The 23,166-nt window shown below is 44.8% G+C and overlaps 1 protein-coding gene across 10 annotated transcripts in view; it reads left to right on the forward strand.

Moving 5' to 3' along the window:
* The window catches only part of LOC147430800 (TSL-kinase interacting protein 1-like), a 98,758-nt gene that overhangs the window by 16,058 nt on the left and 59,534 nt on the right, over nt 1-23,166 (forward strand). For 8 of the 10 annotated variants that reach the window (XM_086493354.1, XM_086493356.1, XM_086493358.1 and 5 more), the window contains exons 2-4: nt 21,607-21,689; nt 21,783-21,830; nt 22,010-22,119. In XM_086493354.1, coding sequence (XP_086349480.1) covers nt 21,607-21,689; nt 21,783-21,830; nt 22,010-22,119 — 241 coding nt within the window. Of the gene's footprint in view, nt 1-21,606; nt 21,690-21,782; nt 21,831-22,009; nt 22,120-22,232; nt 22,322-23,166 lie in introns of those variants that run through there. The other 2 variants (XM_086493362.1, XM_086493363.1) reach the window with 2 other exon arrangements.

Below are 23,166 nucleotides of genomic sequence, written 5' to 3' on the forward strand. Positions count from 1 at the left end.
TTGTAGCGATGAGGTGCTACATAGAATAAGACCAACTCGCCTTTTTTAAATTTTGCATATCGACGATGCTTATTTGTCTGCTTCTGATAACTTTGTTGAACATTTAGCAATTTATCTCGAATTTGTAGAAGGACATCTTGCATTTCTTGAACCAATTGATCTGCTAACGCTACTTTGTGTTGAAGAACAAAGTTCGTAGGCTCAAGAGGAGCATGTCCATATGCTGCTTGAAATGGTGTCATTTGAGTTATCGAATGAGGAAAGTTATTATAAGCAAACTCCACAAGTGGCAAATAATCCTCCTAAAATGCTAATCGAGTTTGAATGTAATGTCGAAGCATCTCTTCTAAACTTTGGTTCACTCGTTCTGTTTGACCATCTGTTTGAGGATGGTAGGCTAAACTGAACAATAGATTGGTGCCCAGAGACTTGAATAGTGATGTCCAGAAATGTCCTGTAAACTTTTGGATCTCCATCGAATATGATGGATTTTGGTAATCCATGCAATCTGAAAATATGTTGTACGAACAATGTTGCAACATCCGGAGCAGAAACTGTTTTCTTGCAAGGTATAAAATGCGCCATTTTGGAAAATGGATCAACTACCACAAGAATTTGAGCATTGCCTTTATAAGGGATCGAGGCAAAGTGGTAATAAAATCCATGCTGATACTTTCCCATCTTTCGTTAGGCACGGGTAAAGGTTGAAGTAAACCTTGAGGTAACTGTTGAGAAGCTTTCATGATCTGACATGAGTGACAAGCTTTCACAAACTTAATAACATTTGCTTGCATCTGCGGCCAAAAATATGTTGCTGAGAAAAGCCGATATGTTTTGTTAATTCCAAGATGTGCAGCAAAAGGTACTTCATGATGTTCCTGTATCAAAATCTTCCTCAAAGATCCTTTGTGTGGAATACAAATACGATCCATGTAGTAGAGTAACTCATCCACTATTGTATCCTATGGTCCTCTGCTTGCAAAGACCTTACCCTATAGGCTTATTTTTGGTTTCTCATGTCTTTGGATTTTATTTTCTTTTATCTTATATATTTTCCCTTTGTGGCTATGATGTTTTACAAAAAAAATACATCAAATTTTGTGTAGAGAGAGCGTGTAGAGTCTTTCATAGGCACCTTTCAAATCATTGACATTGACATCAAAAAGCTCTTACATGCTTCTTATGGATCGCCTAATTGTGGTGGCAAGGAAATATACTTATGTGGTCATACGTACATGACACCATATACTAATGGGTGAAGCACTTCAATTTCCCTCCTGCCAATTTTGCAAGTGTTCTTTGTGATCTGCCATGGTTTTATTGAAGACAAGGATGTCGTCGAGGTACACGATCACAAATTTATCCAAATAAGGGCCAAAAATTTCATTCATCAAGGTCATGAAGGTTGCTGGGGCATTGGTTAACCCAAAAGGAATGACTAGAAATTCATAATGATCATACTTTGTCCGAAAAGCTGTTTTGTATTCATCGCCAATTCTAATGCGAATCTGGTGATAACCTGACTTCAAGTTGATCTTGGAATAGACCCTTGAACCCAATAGTTGATCAAAGAGTTCATCGATGCGAGGTAAAGGAAATTTGTTTTTTATCGTCATCTTATTGAGAGCACGATAATCATTGCAAAGATGCATAGAGCTATCCTTCTTTTTTACCAATAAGACTGGAGTGCCAAAAGAACTTTTGCTGGGACGGATATGACCTTTATTCAATAAATCTTCCAATTGTCACTGAATTTCTTGAGATTCTGAATATGAAACTGGATAAGGAGCTCGAACTGGAGGAGGTTGTCCAAGAATCAAATCGATTGTATGATCCACAGGAAGACGAGGAGGTAATGTAGTTGGGAGCTCATCAGGAAATAAGTCCACGAATGGTTTAAAGAAGGGCTGTTGCAAGTAAGCAGTGGGTGATGTTGAGGATTTTGATATTTCTTCCGTTTTTGCTTCTTTTTCTCGCAACATACCAAGGCTGTTGCACAATCACGCTTGCGAACCAAAGGCTTAACTTGTAAAGCTGAGACCAAGGTGATCGGCTTTGCATTAAAAAGACCACGAAGTTCCACTTCTCGATGATCATGATAAAGCCGAATGGAATGATCTCTGAAACTGATGACAGGATCATATGAAACTGATGACAGGATCATACTGATACAGCGAAGATTGACCAAGAATCATGTCGTAGTGTGATAAGGGCATTATTGCAAAGCTTAACTGATCTCGGTAATCCCGAATTTGAAATTGTAACTGTTGAAGTTTCCTGTTGCAGTTCAAAAATGAATCATCTGCAAGTTCCACTTGAAAAGCTTCCAAACTCTGTTGGGTTGGTAGGTGAAGCTTGCTGACTAAAGAAGTGCTGACAAAATTTGTGGAACATCCACTATCTATGAGCACATTGATTGGATGTTGACCAATGAAACCAAGAAGACTGAGTATCTGGTTAGAAAGATCAATAGGAACTGAGGTGCGATTGTGGGCATTTAGCATTAAGGCGCTAACCACTTTGGATATTCTAATCGCACGAATTGCTTGTTTGCCTTTGTCCTTTATAGGAGGGGGACAGTGTTCTGAATCTGTACATGACTCCCTATTTGAATTTTGCCGTATATTTAAAGGGTTTGGACGCTTCGGGTATGCATACCACCTGTGTGATCCACCACAAATTGTGCACAATCCTGTGTTGTTGGACTGAGAGGTGGAGGGAGCCGATGAAGAGGCTTGTTGCTCTACTGAACCATTACGACGGCCGTTACGTCGGCGGTCGGACCGAAACTGTCCTCGATTCCGATTGTTGTTGCTGAAAGAGGAACTGTTATATGAAGGTGCTGCTTGTCCAGAGAACCGAGGCGAAAAAGACTGCTATCTAGAAAATTGTTGTACAGAAGACTGAGGCTGCTGTAGTGAGCACCGATTAGGATTAAAGTTGCTTGGGTGACCACGTTGAGAAAAGCGGCCACTGGTTGAAGACTGATTGCCCATAAATGAGGTCTGTGTTGGACGGCGATTGTCTCCAAGCCGTTCGACATAAGCAATGATAGCATCCAATGTAGTTGGGTTAAACTTTTGCACATCCTCCTTCAGGTTGGGTTCTAGTCTGTCGATAAAACTGTGTAGTTTATCCGAGGAACTGAGGGTCTCTATCTCCAGAGTTAGCCTTTGGAACTCTGTGATATACGCGGCCAAGGAACCTGTTTGGTTCAGGCGGCGGAGAGCAGACCGGGCATGAAAGTCCACATTCGCAGGTTCAAATGCTTTGCGAATGGAGCGCCGGAATTTGTCCCATGAAGGGGTGCGTTACCGTCAGCAACTCTACGTTGCCACCACAGGAATGCTGTATCTTTCAATAATGAACTGGCTAATGCAACTTTCTTACTTTCCACCAAGTCCGTATTAGACAGGTAGACCTCCATCTTAAATATCCATTGATCTAGCACGCGCTTATCGCTGCGACCATTGTATGGTTCTGGCATCTTAACATCGAGCTTCTTTTTCTGTGCGGAATTAAATTTTTTATAAAGAAGCTGTAATTCAATATTATCTACCTCTGCTGTAAGGTCTGGTTCGTCTTCGTGTGCGTCCACTGAAGCTTCTGAGGAAGAGGGTGTAGCAGCAGAAGGATTTGCTCCAGAAGAAGTATGTGTTTGTTGCATCTGCTCCAAACGAGTGTTGAGGGAAGCAAGACTTGTTGTAAAAGTCTGTTGTAAAGCTTCCATTTGTTCCTTGAGGAGAGCAAGCATCGATGCTTGCTGGCCATCTTCTTCTGCTTGGGACGTTGACATGGTTCTGCCTCAGAGAGAGTATCGAGGAGACGCTGGAGAAGTATGGGGCATGTAGACAGGAGAAGCTGGTTCTAACGATTCGCCAAGCTCTGCTGGGAAGTCGGAATCGAAATCCGAATCCTCGAGATCCTCGATCTCTTCCACTGGAGGTGTCTTTGTTGGAGCGGGCGACAGAGGTGTGTACTCCGGAATGCGTAACTAGCTGTGAACACGTACTAGGGACTGGAGGGATATAATATTGTTGACAACGTCCACTCTGCACTCTACCAGTGAGTAGGCAAGATGGGGGTAGCGCCCAAGTATAAACTTGTAATGCTGAAGGTGTTGAGAGTCGCAGGTGAGAAAAATATGCCACACCACCCAAGTTTGGAACTGTGTCTCGTGGCGGTGGGTGACGTAAAGTAAATATGCCTGCTGGACCGGTATGGCGTGTGGCACGGGAACAGGTGCAGGGATGGGTTCTGGAACGGGGTTTTGGAGAATCCGGAATAATAATGACCTCTGGTGCGGGTGCGGCCAATTGTTCGGGCTCTGGAGTATTGGAAATAAGGATTACCTCGGGTGTCGGGAGCGGGTATATCGGCAAAACTGCGTCGGGAATCTCGTCTATGTACGAGAGATAAGGCACTGGAATCCAAAATTGATCGCCATCCATTGCGTGCATGAAGCCGATGCGAGAAAATTGCCAGCGCTGGAAGAGGGAATCCACCACGCGGGGGAGAGAGTAAAGTCTGGATTCGTGATTTGCGCCATCAGTTGCATACACTGCCTGGCCTTTGGTTTATTTTTTTTAAATGTTGAAGCCTTTGCACACTAGGAGTTAAATTGGTCCTGTCCCAAATTTAAAGTGGCCAGCCAATTTATTAAAGACCTTTTAATTTGACCATTAGCGTAAAAATGAAATCATTGGCTGTGCAATAAGAATACGAAACGCTCCAGAGAGGCATCGCTAGCGCGTGGTACCAAAAGGTGCATCTGCCAGGGCTGGGGCTCTCAAGGGGTGCGACCCATCATCGCCAAGGGGTGCGAGGCAGGAAGCTCCAGCGCATGGAAGAGAGGAATGCAAGGGGTGCATCTCTTCAGAGAGGTGCATGCCAGGAGTACAGCCGGTATGCCATAGCATCCATCTCTTTCTTCTGTCTTCTGCTTGACTTTATGTATACGTAGCAGAGAAGATTACCTCATGCTGGATTGTATATTTTCCATCGTTCTTTTGCTTCCATGCAACTCCGGGAAGGGGGGGAAGAGGGTAGGAAGGGGGGGAAGAGGGTAGCGGCGAGGGTGAGAGGCTCACAACCTTCGGGTCTCGGGAAAAAAATTGCTCTGTTACCACTGTAAGGATTCTAGGTACTAATCTTTTATTAAGTACTTAAACTCATGATTAAGACTTAAGAAACTGAATTGAACTCAAAGAAAGACTCAGAAGACTCTGTGTTTGATTGATTGATTGAAAGTGTGATACAAGGGCTCCTTATATAGGAGACGAAGAGACACAAATGAAAAGACACATCTCTTGGTGAAGAGAGATGACTTTAGATGTAAAGACACATCCTTTCGGCGAAGAGCTGCAACCATTGGGCGAAGAGTCGCACCCGTAGAGTGCAGGGGTGTGACCATCCAAGCGCAGGGCATAGTAACAGGGAATGGCCGTTTTCAGGTCTCCGATCCCCGTTCCCATTCCAAGTTCCGGTTCCGAATCCCCGTTCCGTGTTTCAAACGTGAGTACCCGTAACAAGGAATGGCATTTTGTTCCGCGTTCCCGTTCCCCGTTCCCGTTCCGGTTTCGCGTTCCTGGTAACTATGGCGCAGGGGTCCTCCTTGGCATGGCACTTCGCATATCTGCATCAATGAGTAAGTATTGTGGATGTAGTTAAGTCACAAACGTGACAGATCAGGCTTGACCGTCTTCTTTACCGGAATGAAATGGGTCTGTTTACTGAATCTGTCGATGACAGTCCAAATGCCATCATGCCCACTTTGAGTCTTGGGAAAAATCCATGGCAATGTTCTCAGGGACGGGACGGTATGGGTAAAGGCTGTAGAACATCCTGGTGCCTTATGCCTGTCAAACTTGACCTTTTGGCATACCAAACAACTGCGAAAAAACTCGTCCACATCCTTTTTGAGCCTCTGCCACTAAAAGTAAGGCTCAACACCCTTCACGGTGGTATCTATGCCGCGGTGGCCTGAAAAAGGTAGACAATGGCACTCTCTCAAAACCTTTTCCCTCAAAGGCTGTGTTACACACAACATCCTTTTCCGCATTAAATAGCCATCCCGTATGGAATAGCCTGCGACTGTCTCTCCACTCTGTATTGGGTGAAAGTTATCTGCAAATTCAAGATCTGTGGCGTATTGATGTACCATATTCTCGAAGCTTCAATGATGTATCGTGGAAATAGCCAGAACCAAGGGATTTCTAGACAACGCATCTACCACTAAATTCTTTTTTCCTTGAACATGGACTATCTGGAAATGGAACTGATAGGATGCTAGCCCATCTCATCTGCTTTTCCGAAAGTTGCTTTTATGACAAGAAGTAGCGCAAACTTTGATGGTCTGTAAAGACGATAAAATCAGCTCCGAGTAGAAAGTGTCGCCACTGTGTAAGAGCATGGATAACTGCTAGGAGCTCTTTCTCGTAAATCTGTGCAACCAATTCAGGACGTGAAAACATCTTGCTCTCATAAGTAATGACATGGCTTTGCATCAGACTACGACCACAAGCATCACAGTAAACTTCGAATGGCTTTTGCAAGTCTGGCAAGGCCAACACTAGTCCCGTAGTCAACTTTTCTTTGAGAGTCCGAAAGGCTGGAATCTCTGTCAGTCCCCAAGTAAAGGGAACTCCTTTTTGAGTCAGTATATGCAAAGGAGAAGCTATCTCTGCAAATTTTCGAATGAACCGCCTATAAAATGAGCACAAGTCCAAAAAACTTCGAACTTCATGAACATTCTTTAAATCAGGCTAATCATGAATAGTCTCAATTTTGGCCGGGTCCATCTTTACCCCTTCTACTGAGACGATGTGTCTCAAGAAATGTATCTCAGGCAAGAAAAATTCGCTCTTTTTTGCATTTATAACCAATTTATGTTTCCGCAGTGCCTGGAAGACCTGCAACAGGTGGTGTTTATGTTCTGCTTCATTTTTGGAGAAGACGATGATGTCGTCAAAGAAATTGCCCACAAACGATCGGTACTCTTTGAAAATCCTATCCATCATACGGTTAAATGTTGTTGGAGCATTCGTAAGGCCAAATGGCATAACCAAATATTCGTACAAACCAAAAGTTTTTCTAGAAGCTGTCTTGTAGAGGTCTCCATGAGCAATTCGAATTTGATGATATTCACTCTTCAAATCAATTCTGCTGAAACAAGAGGACCCTTGAAGTTTGTCGAGAATATCATCGATCCTTGGGATAGGGAATCTGACCTTGATGGTGATTTTATTGAGAGCTCTATAGTCAATGCACATTCTCCAAGATCCATCTTTCTTTAGTACTAGCAATACCGGTGTACAGAAGGGTGAAGTGCTAGGTTGGATGAGACCCTTTTCAAGAAGTTCTTTTAATTGGTTCATGATTTCTTCATTTTGGGCTCGGCTAACTCGATAAGGTGGCCGGTTTGGAGGTGTACTACCTGGAATCAAATCAATCGTGTGATCTTCAGGATGAGAAGGAGGTAACTCGCATGGTAGGCCCTCAGAGTCAGCCTGTGCGCGTAGAAATTCTTGTTGTTTCTTATCTAAATCAGACATATTTGATCTTTGTTCATCATTCAATTCGTTCGAGAAAAATCGAGTAAACAAAAAGACTCGATTTTATTACTTTAGAAACGGCCAAAGCCGATACAAGTGGGATGGACTCGCCCTTCAGTTCTACATTGAGTACAGTCTCTCTGCCCTTCTCATTCTTCAAGATGGCTTTCCTTGCCCTATAATCGGCCACGGGACTGTTCTTGTGGAACCAAGGGATTCCTAGGAGGACATCACACCTCCCCAAGGCATGATGTAAAAGTCCTCATGTCCTTAATACCCCTGACAATGCAAACGAAGTTTGCCAATGACAAATGTAATGGCAACATCGCGTCCGGGTGCCGCTAGAACAGCCTCCGCCTGTGGCATTTCCTTCTATTGTGTGAGACTAGATTCCCACAAGATCTTGACCTCCACCTCTCCTTTTTTTGTGTGGAAGACCTCCTTCCTACACTCCTCTTTGCTTACCTCTCTCCCTGACCACCCCCACTTCCATGCCAGTTGCATTGTCATAAAATCTAATATCTAATCAACCCAAATGATTTCTCATATTAAACTGATCATTTAGTGTGGGAGAATAAACGGGAACAAGGGTTAAGATATAGACATGTACTTATAGATCTATCTCAACACAAGGCCAATGGTAAAAGGGGCCCAAATGAGAGATGGTCTATCAAAGAGCAAGGCTAACCAATGGAGCATAAGACCTTAGGGTTAGCTTCATTGAAGAACTCCAATAGTTAGCGTAGAAGGCCCTTGACCTTAGGTAAGGTAGGGCTGAGCTTCAGGTGGGAACCCGCGGCCCAAGCTTGAGGTGCTTGTCATGCTTGATGACTAAGGTGCTTGAGGTGCTTGATGGCCATTTGCTCGTGCGTAATTTCAAGTTGAGCCACCAATTCGGGTGAAATAAAGGCCTTGGCTCCTCCGTCAAAGAAGATTAGGGCTTCTTGGTCTCGCAACTTTGCCCCATGCGCGGCAAAGTTCAGTGCTTTCATCCATGTGATCCGGGTCGGTCCCCACACAATCTGGTACCAGTCTTGCGTTCATCTTTCCTTTCCTTTTGCGTCTTTGGCTGCTCTGGAACTTTGTGGCCTATCTTCTGATTTTCCTTTGGGTGCCTTTTTGGGGCACTGTGCGGATACATGTCCTTGTTCCCCACAATCAAAGCACTTCCCCGTTTTGAGATACTCGGATTTCTGTTCCTCTATTAGTCGGGGACGTGTATGTTTCTTTTTTTGAAACTTCCCTTTTCTTCTGTTACCATTATTCGAATTTTGTCCAGTCCTAGTTGTCAAAGGTTGATCAGTTGGATACGTAAGAGTACCCGTATGCATAGCAAACCCTTGCTTAGCATATCCCATCGGTTGTTGTATGGACTCGGACTTCTGCAGTAAGCAGTAATCTCGTATCTCTTTGGGTCAAAATCACTCATTCTGTTCCTTAAAAGTGATCTTCCTGAAAGAAGAGGCCGATAAGAAGGTATCCCAAAATCTCTGACAATAAGTATCCAAAGTATCTTCCTTGATCATCCGAAGGTGATTCCAAGCGGTAATCACATCACGTGCGTACTCCTGAGTGAGCCAAGAGGATGTGAAAAGGCACTTGAACTTCAACCACTTTGTCGGTGCTTCCTTTTGTAGCAAGAGAGTGGACCGTTAAGTCTGTGCATTTCCTTTCAAATAAGATGCTACCCTTCGAACCTTGGATTGTTTGAATAGCGCCCTCCAGAATAAGCTATGTCGAATTGTTGAATAAAAGCGAGGGCCTTGTGCGTATCTCGGAAGCCTGAAAAAGTATCAAACTTAAGTGCTTGTCCACCCTCCTTGAAATCTTTGGTTTTCTTGCTCTTGTCCTCGAGAAAGTCATATTGGTTGACTCTGGACAAATGCTTCCTCTTAGAATAAAACATCGGTTCATTAGAGTCCAAACTCTCAGAAGAAGATGAAGTCTCCTCTGAGCTATCTAGATATTTCCAGGATCTTCGGTGGGATTTTCTTTTCTTGGCCTTCTTCTTGTTCTTTCCATGTTTTCGGATCTTTCGTCGTTTCTTGCCCTTTCTGTCCTCATCACTGAAATCAGAGGAGGAAGAGCTGTTGGAACTATCAGCATAGGATGAGGACGAACTGGACACACCTTTGAAGCGTACACGCTTCTTTGATTTTCGTGCATTTGCAAAAGTAGACTTCTGACCCAAGTAGCCAGGATAGTCTGTGGATCGACTGTGTTCCTTTGAATGCTTCTTGGTCTTTAAAAGTTGGTTGACTCGTTTGTCGACGTCGTCGAGTTTCATCTTCAGTGAGCATCCGTGGAACATGAGCTTTCTTCAAAGCTGATCTCAAAGGTGAATCAATGGCCGTACACCATTGGGAATGCATCTCATCAATTGAATGCCGGGAAAAAAAGTTCACGTATTGGGGATCTTTAGAATATTGGAGCATCTACCGAGCACAGACATCAACCTGTTGTTGACGATGCATCTCCATTCGTTCATACTCCGTGGGTCGGGGTGGCCCGTACTCTTCTTCTGAATCTCTAGAAGATGGCCGACGTCCGTTTGAATCTTTCGTGCTCTCTCTCGATCCGGAGTTGTCAGGTGGGTTGTTCTAATCCTTGCGGGATTCATCGATTGAATCCATGTGTATCGCGATAGAATGGATCGGATTCTCCTTGGAAGAAAAGTCGACTGAGCTTTGATACCACTGTAACAAACTTGGATATCCCAAGTCGGGAATCAGGCACGACACACGAGAGAATCACTTAAAAATACTTCTCAAACTTTATCACTATTCAATAGAGTTGACATGGCCCGTCGTAGTTCTGTGCCTAAAAGTATTGGCCCAAAGTCTGGCATCCCTTTCGGTATTGATTTTTATATTAATCCTTAAGCAAAGTACAAAGTCCGAGGGTCCTCTCTGCACATTGCTCTCTGGCAAAACTGAGGGAGAGTCGCCCTTGAATACAACTTTATAGGCTCTGGGCCTTCTAAAAGCAGTATATGAAAAGCTTGAGGTCTCAAAAGCATCCAGCCTCAAAAGCCAGCGCTCCAGGCCAGCCAACACGATTTGCAGTGCAAAAAGCGGGCACCCGTACAGCCTGCCACGTCATCGTGTTTTACGGGATTTTTGCCATGTTAGCAATCCACGCGATTTTGGGTCTTCTCTTTCTTTTTTTCTTTACTTATGTGTCCCATGGGCCCATCGGACGGGACCCCGTAAGTTGGGAACAACTAACAAAAAAATAGTCTTTGATCCATCTGGTAATGCCACGTCATCATTTTGAGAGAGAGAGAGAGAGAGAGAGAGAGAGAGAGAGAGAGAGAGAGAGAGAGAGAGAGAGGGCACCAAGGAGTTCCCCGCCTAGAAGCATTCGCCCCAAAGACTGGCGCCCCTTCCGGTATTTATTTATTATTGCTCACAACAAGGTATAACTCCCGAGGGTCCTCTGCTCTGAGACTCTACGTCGAGATGCTCTGTAGAGTGAGAGGCCTAAGGGCTCTTATAAACCTACAAGGGATGCCTAAAAGTAGAGCCCCAAAAGCAATTATCTTAAAAGCACTAAACCCGACGAAGCAACTGTTCTCGAAAGCGTCTTGTAAAAATGCCTAGTGGCCAGCAACGCAAAACGGGGAAATCCGTACAGCCCACCACGTCAACGCCAGTAACGTAGTTTACAGAAATCGGTGGCGCAAGCAACGCAATTTACGGAAATCGATACAGCTTGCCACGTCAGCATGCCAACGCAATTTATGGAAATGACTTCGAGAGGTCAAGCTTTTGATATTTAGGGTTTCGAGCCCCGTGGCCGGTGCTCAGAAGTTCTTTAAGTTGGTTGGTTCAGTGTTTCTTGTCCACACCAGTCTCTCTTGTCCACGCGGCCATTTCTCTTCCAGTTGGGCATGCCATGTCATCACTTTGTGACAACGGACGGCGGTACGCCAATGGGAATGCATCTCGTCAAGCAGGTGCTTGACCAAAACTTCGCATACTAAGGATCCTTGGACTATTGAAGCATCTGTTGGGCACAAGCATTTACTTGCTGTTGACACTCCATTCCATTCTTTCGTACTCAGTAGGTGGAGACGGGCCGTATCCTTCCGAATCTTTCGAAGATGGACGATGTCCGTTGGAATCTTCATTATTCTCTCGTGAGCCAGGGTGGTCGGGTGCCACAAATTCCTTTTGCTCGTCGTCCGAATCTGTGTGCGCTGCAAATGAAGGGATCGGATCCTTTGTAGAAGAAGAATCAATTGAGCTGTGATACCACTGTAATAGACCTGGACACTCCAAGCCGAAGATCTTATGCAACACACGTGAGAAAACTGAAAGAACTGAACAAAATTGAGAGGGAGACGACATGGGACGGCGAAGTTGTGCGCTCAGAGAGATTGACCCCAAAGACTGGTGTCACCAGGAGTTGTATTTTTCTTGTTGCCTTCCGTAAATAAGTATTGGATATTTTAATTTTTTCTTGTTTTCCCTGGAACCCTTGAAAAGGTGCAAGTGGACATTGTATGGCCAGTGTGAAATGGCTGTAGCCGAATAGGTTTCTCACATCGGGAGTCTTGGTCGGTCAGTTTGGGACTGGTCGGGTCAATTAGCACTGAATTTTGATGAGTATGGAAGCCTGTGTGCGCCAAATGAAGCGTGGCCACTCGAAAAGTCACTTACAACTTTATAAGTCAGTGGGAACTAGGGAATTAACTCAAAAGGGGCAAACTGGACACTTGGCAGAAGGAGAGCAGCCTGCAGGACACCTCAACAAGAGGGGGCGCCCATTTTGAGGCTGGGGCTGGTTTTTGGTTCATTAAGTGACCTATAATGTGTGTGTGAGTAGTGGGTGTAGGTCTACAGCTGTAATGAAAAGCTTGCCTTCTCCTCTGTCTCATGTAGCGCGATGACTTGCTCTTGTGCATCTCTCTCTCCCCTTTGGCACATATGGTAATGCCACTAGTTGGGCTACTCATTTGAATATGTACAGTTCTGAAGTTTATGTGCGTTGGCCAAGGCAAGAGCCTTCTGATCAGGAACCGAATTAGCTAATTGCTAATCCCCCACAGGTACGCACAGTTCCATCGCGAAAGATTGCGAGTTTGGAGAGTTTTCTCGTCCAATTCACATGGGAACTTGTCCCATTGCGTGCGGGAGCCCTTGGGACACGCGTAGGCGTGTTCGCTTCGCTAAAAACAATCCGAAACAGGGAATTACAGTCTGCTGTGTTTTCTGCAGGTTTAGGGTTTCGCACCTAAACTGCAAGGGAACACTAGGGGAGCCTCGTGAGAGCCTTGGGATGCCTGTACAGGCTTTTGGTCACCCGGCAGAGAAAAACAGAGAATTACAGCCCGCTGAATTTCTGTGACAGCTCACCAGAAAGCTTCTAGATAGCGAGGGAATCCGCCCTAGACAGGTACTTTTGATCTACAGGGGTATTTGCGTTGTTATGCTGCGGAAATCAGGTCGGAAACCTGCGTTTTCAGCCCTTGCCAGGTTTGGACAGCTTTGTGAAAGCTTGTACTAAGTGGTCGGATCGTCTACCTTAAATTGAATAAGAAATACCGAAAGGGGCGCTAGTCTTTGGGGCCTACAGGGTGTCGGTCTCGTGTGCGCAGTGACATTCTAGTCGTTGGACGCATCTGTGTTCTCTTTCCTTCTCAGTGCTCTGTGTAAAGTTAACAGGTATTGAAATAGTACTGCTAATTGAAATAATATTGCCCTCTACGTTGTACAGGCCGGTTATAACTGGCGCCTCTTCTCGGTATTTCTTTATTATTATGCTTCACAAAGTATAATGTTCGAGGGTTCTTTTCTTCGATTAGTGCTCCCAAGCTAATCTGTCGAGAAAGAGGCCTTGGCAATTCTTATGAAAGCGCCCTTGGCCCAAAAGCAGTACATGAAAAGCTACCAATCCAAAAGCATCTGGCTCCAAATGCTAGCACTGCCAGCAGCCAACATGTTTTGGAGAAATCTGTATGACCTGCCATGTCATCAACGTAAAATGTAGGCGTTCGTATAGTTGCCACGTCATCAACACAATTTGCGGGCATCCGTACAATTGCCACATCAGCATGCCTTTACGCAAGGCTTTAATGTGTGTGTGTGTGTGGCCTTGCTCTATTTTTATGTCAAGTGTCCTCCCTTGTTTATAAGTGACACGGGAGGAGAGTGAAGGGATCGACGGCAGGGGCTTCTTATCGGCGGCGCGCTTGATTTGGACCGTCGGATCGACACAACAAGGGGGGGAAGGTAGGATTTTATACACTTGTGCTTGCCATATGTGCAAATAAGGCATGGGCATGTGGAGTGGGAGGTCGCGGGTTCAAGGGCATGAGGCGACACACAGAGCCCTAATTTTTTTTTCCCATTCAAATGGATCAACGGCTGATTAGACCCCAACCGTCGATCCCTTGTCTCCTCCCGTGACACTTATAGACGAGGTAGTGTCCCCTAGACCTCGTCGGACAAGATCGCCATAAGTTGGCGGAAATTGACTTTAAAAATAGGCTACTCGGCAAGCCTTATAAGTTTGATAAAACTTTATCTACCTCTTTCACTAGGGTTTCGACCCCTCTTTGTTCACAGTACATCCTTTAGGTCATGCAACGTCATCACTTTGTGACATGGCACTGCGCAACAATTTGGGGAGCATTTTGATATGCTGTCGTGCTGCAAAGTGCAGCGGAAGTGAATGTTGAACTTTGCTCAAGATGAGTGCTCCAAACTGTGCTCAAGGTTCCTTTTACTTACGGAAGGGAGAGCCTCCCGTTTCTTTAGTGAGAGAGTGCAATGGACACAAACAAAGTGGTGAACACTGTGAATGAAGGTGTTGAGAGTGAGAGATAGAGAGAGAAGAATATGACACCAGAATGTTGTCAAACCCTCCTCCGAAGGCCCCACTCTCTATGGCGAGAGCAGTCTACTATTGATTGCACAAATCTCTACAATGCAATGGACTTGCCGACGATGAGGACGACGACGAGACGGGCTGAAATCTGAAAACGCTAATGGCTGAAATCTGCAAATCTTTATCTGTTGAATTCTGACTCTATGTTGGTGACGACGGGGATGATGATGATGCGACGACGATGCTCTGAAAACGCGATGCTGAAATCTGCGTTTTCCGGGCTGACTCTGCAAACTTCGGTGGATCTGACCGTGCAGCGAGGATCTACAAGGTGAGATCTGCAAAGTTCGGGGCTGTTCTGTGGTGTCTTGATGCTGAAAACTGAAAACGTTGATGCTCCTGGGTGTTTTGTCGTGAAGGATCAGCAAAATGTTGAGTGGTCCCGCTGATCCAAAACGCTAGGGCTGATTTTGTGCTGATGCAAAAACGCTATGAATCTGCTGTGTCTTGCTGTCGCTGGGGCTGATCTGCAATGCAAAAACGCTAGGTTGTCTGTAGGCTGAAAACGCTAGGTTTACCGTCGTGGAAGGTCTTGCTGAGAAGGTGCCTGTTGGGTTGTCTGGTCCTTGCCGCCTCTTCTGCTAGAAAGTGCTAGCGCTAGGGTTTCTTATATACTTGTCAAATTGCCCTACCCAGTTTTCCAAAAAAAGTCACTGATTAATAATAAGTGAAAAATGGCTAAAATATGGAAAATAGATCTATGCACTGTAAAAATGCTCCTGATGGGTTCTGATGGAAATTTGATGATCATGCTGTGTGCAACCAGAGGATATGCATCTACTCTTAAGTGTCTGGACATGCACGGTCTGCGAATAGACTCACAAAAGTGCCAGAATAATTCTTAATCTAGGCTGACTGAACTGAACTTCACCCATGTCATGAAGTAGCTTGTCCACGTACACATAGGGTTAGATGTGCACGTGACATCCCCTCCTTTTCAAAGTGAGGTATTGGTACCGAACTGTATGGCATCGAGGGAGATCGCCAACAGCGTCTGGAATCCTGGGAAGGACTCTTCGCCGGCCCACTCTGATGCGTGGGTCATGCCATACTTGAACTTCATAAAGGTCTGCAACGCTTGCTTCTTTGGGCCGCACTGAAAGCGACACAAAGTCATTTGGCTCCTTCAATGCTTCAACTTCGTCCATAGTCACGCGTCTACATTCTTCAAGAATCTCCGAGGATGAAAATTCCTGAAACCACTTCCAATACAAAAACGTGAACATACCCATTCCATGTAAAGAAGACTAGAAAAGTGATACCAATGTAAGGTGCAGCGGAAGTGAATGTTGAACTTTGCTCAGATGAGTGCTCCGAACTGTGCTCAAGGTTCCTTTTACTTACGGAAAGGAGAGCCTTCCGTTCCTTTAGTGAGAGAGTGCAATGGACACAAACAAAGTGGTGAACACTGTGAATGAAGGTGCTGAGACTGAGAGATACAGAGAGAAGAATACGACACCAGGATGTTGTCAAACCCTCCTCTGAAGGCCCCACTCTCTATGGTGAGAGCGGTCTATATTGATTGCACAAATCTCTACAATGCAATGGACTTGCCGACGATGTCGACGACGATGAGGACGACGACGAGACAGGCTGAAATCTGAAAATGGTAATGGCTGAAATCTGCAAATCTTTATCTGCTGAATTCTGACTCCATGTTGGTGACGACGGCGATGATGACGATGCGACGACGACGCTCTGAAAACGCAGATGCTGAAATCTGCGTTTTCCGGGCTGAATCTGCAAACTTCGGTGGATCTGACCATGTGGCGAGGATTTGCTGCGGGGAGGTGAGATCTGCAAAGTTCGGGGCTGTTCTGCGGTGTTTTGATACTGAAAACTGAAAACGCTGATGCTCCTGGGTGTTTTGTCGCGAAGGATTTGCAAAATGTTGAGTGGTCCTGCTGATCCAAAACGCTAGGGCTGATTCTGTGTTGGTGCAAAAACGCTATGGATCTACTGTGTCTTGCTGTCTCGCCGGGGTTGATCTGCAATGCAAAAACGCCAGGGGTTGGATTGAGGCATAAATGCTAGGTTGTCTGTAGGCTGAAAACGCTAGGTTTACCGCCGTGGAAGGTCTTGCTGAGAAGGTGCCTCTTGGATGTCTGGTCCCTGCCGCCTCTTCTGCTAGAAAGTTCTAGCGCTAGGGTTTCTTATATACTTCCTTGTCAAATTGACCTACCCAGTTTCCCAACAAAAGTCACTTATTAATAATAAGTGAAAAATGGCTAAAATAGGGAAATTAGGTCTATGCACTGTAAAAATGCTCCTGATGGGTTCTGATGGAAATCTGATGATCATGCTGTGTGCAACCAAAGGATATGCATCTACTCTAAGTGTCTGGACATGCACGGTCTGCGGACAGACTCACAAAAGTGCTATAATACTTCCTAATCTAGGTTGACTGAACTGAACTTAACCCATGTCATGAAGTAGCTTGTCCACGTACACATAGGGTTAGATGTGCCCGTGACACGTGTTTTCTGGGTTGCATATTGAGACTCCCCTGTAAATAACTGCTGCGCGAGCGTTTTGAAACACCTTGGATCTAAGAGGCCTTGCAGGTGCTATTCCCAGGTGCATTTTGAGACGCCTTGGCTAGGAGAGCACATATGAGGCAGTTAGTTTTCCTTGCTCTTTGCACCATTAAAGCCCCTTGGAGGGCTTGTGAGGTATAAGGCTTGGAAACTTTTGAAGGCGAAGATAAACCAATACCAAGTCATGGCTATGGAAAGAGGATTGACCAACACCCAGCTAGCAGCCTATGCTCGTGTCATGAGGACGTGGCAATTGCTAACCTTAGTTGTTGGTTTCTTTCCAATGAGTTCTGTTTTATTTTTGAGACCCTCTTTTTGAAGTTGCAAATGGTCAGACATTGTATGGCCAATGTGAACAGTAGTTTCACCCGCAGACGGGAAGTTGGTCGGCATTAGAACTCGTAAAGTAAAAGGATGTCTAGGCTCAATTTAAGATCATGTAGGTCCCCCCATCGCACTGAGCAAGTTGGTGGATACTAGGAAGTGAACTCAATAAAGGCATAAAGTCAAGGTGGGATCACCAACAGAAAGTATCGGACAGTTGGGTCACATTGCACTTTTGGATGCGGTCACAATGAGGAGAGATGGTTAGAAGACCAGTGGGAGCCCAACGGAAGCATCTCCTAAAATTTAGGGAACTGCTATTTTGTCATTAGCTTCAGAATGACAAGGGAAACGTTTTATTACTCTCTGCTGCAAAGTCAACTGATGCACCAGTTGAGAGATTTTTAAGCAGGAAGCCCAATGCGGGGAAATTGCATTCACGAGTGCCAAGTGGCACTTTTTGGCCAATTTACCAAGTTTGGGAAAATAGAACTCGTAACTGACTTGTTGGAGCAGTTTTGGAGGCTGATAACTGTGATTTTCAGCCATTTCTCTCCATTTTTGAGCTTCCCATGACTTTACCTAGGACCAAGGAGCTCATTTTCAACATTGGAAGGCATCAGATGCGTGTTTATAGGGCTGTTTTGCTGCGTTTTCAGCGATACGCAGGTTTTGGCAGCCATGGAAATCTTCCCCTTTTGCATCTATTTGTTCCACAGATGCATTACAGGTAAAGCGCAGAAGAGGGGGCGCTCGATTTATGCTGGGGGGATGCTTCATTGAGAACCTATCACAGGTTAAGAGCTATGGAGTGCTTTCTTTCCCTCTCATGTACATTGTGGTGCTAGGAGTGATGCCCTGCACACTACACACTGCTCTCTCTCTCTCCCCTACGTGGAGTTATGTGATGCCCCACAAGAGGGCTCTTCATTTGACTGATGTACAGTTGTGTGGGTTCATGCTTTTGTGCTGAGGCAAGAGCCTCCTTGAGCAGGAACAGGGTTAGCTAACTGCTACGGGTCATAACCTCACCGTACAGGTGCGTTTTCAGCGCTGTGTATGCTCTGTAAATTGACTGCTTTTCAGCCATACGGACACCAGAACCCTTGGGAATAGTGCCCGATTGACAAAGGACAGCTAGGGGACTGTTTAGGACTGAAAACAGGGCAAAAACCAGTAAATACAGCGTGCTGAATTTATTGTTTTGGGTAGGAATCAGAGGGTTTATGCCAGTGGAAGTGAGTTCTAGCAAGGGATTTGGTTTCGTGCAAGTTTCGGGGCTGTTATGTTACCGAAATTTGGTCAAAACTGGTAGTATCTAGCGGGATATTATTAAAGGATTCCCAAGACTCTACTTTGTAATTTACCCTCTCAAAGTATAAAGAAATACCGAAAGGGGCGCCAATTTTGGGGCCTACAGGTTGTCGGCATCTGCTCGGAGCATTCTAGCTTCCGAGCCTTCTGTGTACTTACATGTTAATTCCCGTCGCAGGTTACCTTTGCAAAGTGCTCTGTGTGTGTGTGTGTGTCTAAAGTAAAGAATTTGGGGTGAAAGCCAAAGCCTACCGCCCCACGGGCCGGTTTTAGCTCGACAGAAGTTCTCAAGGAAACCGTCAATTTGTTTGGCTGGAGATTGTAAAGCCAAGAGCGTATGCACAAGTTCGCTAGAGAATAGAGGCAAGGGCAAGCTTGACAAGGACGACAGTAATAATGCTTAGTTAGCTCACGAGGTTCGAGAGCTGTTGTTATAAATGCGAGAAGACGCTTTGTTTGGCTCAAGAATCCGAAGCCAAAGGCAAAAACAAGAATTCACATGAGGACAAATGCAGAGGCAAGCTAGATAGAGATAACGGTGATAAAGATTTGACAGAGGAGATTGGCATGGCACATGTGGTGGCGGCCACAATGGTCATGATGCCAGATTTCTAGTTAGTTGGCAATTGCCACAACTATCTTCAGCCAGAGAGAGGCTTGTAAGTGGCAGAGAGGGGCAAAAATAAAGCTCGCTACAACAATTGGCAGCTGGGGGGTGTGTATTTTGCCACCACAGTTTCTATGGATGATTCCTTTGTATCGTTTGTGTAAGGCGCAGCGGAATGAATGTTTGAACTTTGCTCAAGATGAGTGCTCCGAATTGTGCTCAAGGTTCCTTTTTGTTCTTATGGAAGGGAGAGCCTTCCGTTCTTAATGAGAGAGTGCAATGATCACAAACAAGTGAATGGACACTGTGCGTGAAAGTGTATGAGACTGAGAGATAGAGAGAGAAGAGAATACGACACAAGAGACGCTGTAAAACCCTCCTCCGAAGGCCCCACTCTCGTTGGCGAGAGTGGTCTACTATTGATTGCACAAACTGGTACAAAGTGGATGCATGTGACTGATGCAAGTCTAAGCTAGATTGATGTTGGCGACGGGGATGGCTAGACCGATCTAAGGGCTGAAAATGGGTGCTCTTGTCCTGCTGTCCAAAAACGCCAAGGGCTGAAATCTGCTGCTGAAAACGCAAGGAAAAACGCTGGTTTGCTGGTCTTTACTTGCTGAAATTCTGCTGCTGTTATGAGGTTGAAATTGCTATGGAAAGGGGGGCGACAATGGCCTGCTGAAAACGCCAATGGTTGAGATTTGTGGCGTTGGGTGCTTGGATGAAAAACGCTAGGGTTGAGAGGTCTTGGTGATGAAGCTATGGCTGAAAACGCCAAGTGCTGGAATCTGATGGCGAGGGTGACTTGCTGATGAAAAACGCTAGGTGAAGGGTGTCTTGCTTGGAGGGAAAACGCCACCAAGGGGAGGATCTTGCTGAGAAGTTGCCTGTTGAGCAAGGTGCTCTTGTTGCCTCTTCTGCCAATTAGTGCTAGCCTAGGTTTGCTTATATACAAACTTACTCAATTTGCCCTACCTACTTTCCAACAAAAGTCACTTAAAAATAATAAGTGAAAAATGTCAAAAATAGGGAAAATAGGTTTAATGCACTGGAAAATTCCCTTGAAGGATTCTGATGGGTTCTGATGGGAATGCTTATGATCATGCTGTGTGCAACCAGAGGATATGAATCTATACTAAGTGCCTGGGCATGCACGGTCTGCGAACAGACTCACAAAAGTGCCAGAACACTTCCTATTCTAGACTGACTTGATTGAACTGAACCCTGGTCATGCTGTAGCTTGTCCACGGACACATAGGATTGGATGTGACACATAGGATTGGATGTGTCACGTGACAATTTGGCTCTGCCTGTCACCTTTCTTGGGTTGTTTGAGTTTTGTGATCGTGGGTATCCTTTGCTTCGTTGCTTTGGGGTTTGAGTCGTTTGGATTTGTTTCTTTCTTTTCCTTTCTTTGCTTTATTTTGTGTTTTTTCCCTTTTAAGGGGTTGGATTCTTGTTTTCTCCAATGTTTCCATGGAGGCTCCCCTTGGCACGATTCCTCGTCCTAAAATCTTGTCCTCTTGGTTCACTTTCTCCTTTGGGAATTTATCAGGGGCACCTTGAGCAAGTGGACAAAGTTGTTAGATGGGAATCTGGTTGAAGGCACCCATAGTGGGGGTTCTACGTTTGCGACATCCAAATTGAGGCAGTAATCTTAATAACTTCGATAACCGTGCTTGTGTTTAATAGATTCGACAAGGAGGGGCGGGGGAAATAGTAGGAGTTAAACTACTTATTTATACCTACTCTTGGGCACTGACGACGTGAGTAGGGATGTCATAGCTGTTGTCCAAGCTATGCATGAGAAAGGTGATAATCTTATTCTTCCTGTTTGGACAAGCAGCGAAGTTGAGGTCACATATTGTCAAGTTTGGATCTTTGCTCTTCGTAGGTTTGTAGTAGTATTCATTTTTCGATTTCGTATTTAGCTTACCTGAGGACTTAAAATGGTGTTCTTTTAGAAGTTGTTGTGTGAAGTTTGATTTCTAGGATTACATTTTTAAGATGTCTTATCCTTTTTTGCTTAAAGTTGAGTACTTGTTTTAAGCCAAGTAAGTTGCGTCAACTTATTTTACGCATGCCTTTTCTAAAACATTTTTAAGTTAATAATGTTTTGTTTTATCTAGTTTTGTTTCGTAGCAAACAAAGTGATTTAGTTAGTTTGTTGTTTGTTTTTGTTTTTTCTTTTCTTTTCTTGTGTCCCAAGCTTGCTTTTATAGTTTTATGAGTGCTTTATTCCCTCTTACAATTCGTGAGTTCAGACTATTCTGAACTTATGAAGGTCTATATGACCAAATCATGCAAGTCACAAGAGTTCAGGTTGTGTAGCTCATGGGAAATTGACGTTTCTTTTTGTTTGGTCGAATTTTGCTAGGAAAGAAAGTAACTAGGCAGTGGGAAGCTTGGACACACGAGGAGGAGGAGAATTTCTTCGTTGCATTGCGCCATGTTGGGAAGGTGACGTTTTGACAAAACCTTTTCTTAAAATGTGTCTATTCTGAAGTGTTATTTTTGTTCAAAATTTGACTGTCCTTAACTCAATCTTAACAGAACTTTGACAAGATTACTAGCAAGGTTCAAAGCAAAAATAAAGATCAGGTTTGTGATGTCGTTTGGCTAAAATATTGTGTGTGTCCATTGTCTATGGTAGCATCAAGTTACTTTTTGTTTTCTGAGAGGAGCTATTTTTGAGAAGCTACAATGAAGCTGAAGAATATCAATTCCATGATGATGTTCAATATAATGTGATCATTGAAAGACGGTTCACTTATTTTCAGGTCCGACACTATTATTATCGAGTTATTAGACGCATAAATAAGCTCTTAGGTCCTGGCTTTTCTCTGGATGCAAAAAACACAAAAGATGCAAATTCGGCAATGCTGCGCTGGTGAGTTTTCTCTGTGTACATTGTACAAATGGTTCAGCTGTGCTCAAAATTTGTGGCATGAGTAAAACAGAAACTTGGTTAAAAGTCTAACTGGGTTTTATGCTTATAAACAGTCATGAGCCAAGTGATCTAGTGGAAAGACCACATCTGACAGACGAGACTCTTAGAAGTTTTCAGACTGGTTATTGATGGCAATTGTAGGGTGAGGATATATCACATATGTACATTGATTTTGTCTCATCGGCCGAGTTCGGCCTTTTGAAGATGTTGATAAAATCTTTCTTTCTTTCTTCTCTCTCTCTCTCTCTCTCTCTCTCTCTCTCTCTCTCTCTCTCTCTCTCTCTCTCTCTCTCTCTCTCTTTGTAACTTTCGGGCCTCATAGGTCATTATGGCCTTTTGAAGACTTTAATATAACATTTCATTTCATTTCTACCATACTTTACCCCCCCCCCCCCCCCCCCCCCCCCCCCCTTCACTTAGGTTTTCGAGACACACACGCACACACACACAACTGAGCATATTGAGGGCACCTGGCCACACTGCCTCGCGCTCCACCACTCGTCGCGATCGCCGCCAGTGGGTGCACACGTACATCCAGTGACTCCCAGCTGCCGCGCCTACTGCTAGGGTGGGTGTGCACGTACACCTAACTCCCTTACGGACGGCGATCAAGCATGAGGAAGATTAACGATAAAGCCGACCCCCTAGAGGATGCCATTCAAAAATGCAAAGAGGAGATGACGGAGATCATGACCAAGATGAACCGCAACCTCTGGGGCACAATAAACATGCTCGATGGACGCGTGCTGATCCAAGAGAGCAAGATAAGCATGCTGGAAGACCGAGTGACGACCAAGGAGGAAGAGATCGCGTCACTCAAGAAAGAGCTCGCCGAAGTACGAGCAAGAAACACACTGGAAGAGGGCGAACTGCAACCCTCAGTAATCGAAGAAATCAACAATCAAGGAGCAAGTACGGGCCATCAAAGAAGGAGAAGAGCAGCATAAAGAAATGACGACCTCTTGGGTGGATGTTCTTACCAAAACT

Source organism: Adiantum capillus-veneris, chromosome 21 (genome assembly GCF_014529385.1).
Source record: "Adiantum capillus-veneris isolate H3 chromosome 21, ASM1452938v2, whole genome shotgun sequence".
Lineage (NCBI taxonomy): Eukaryota > Viridiplantae > Streptophyta > Polypodiopsida > Polypodiales > Pteridaceae > Adiantum > Adiantum capillus-veneris.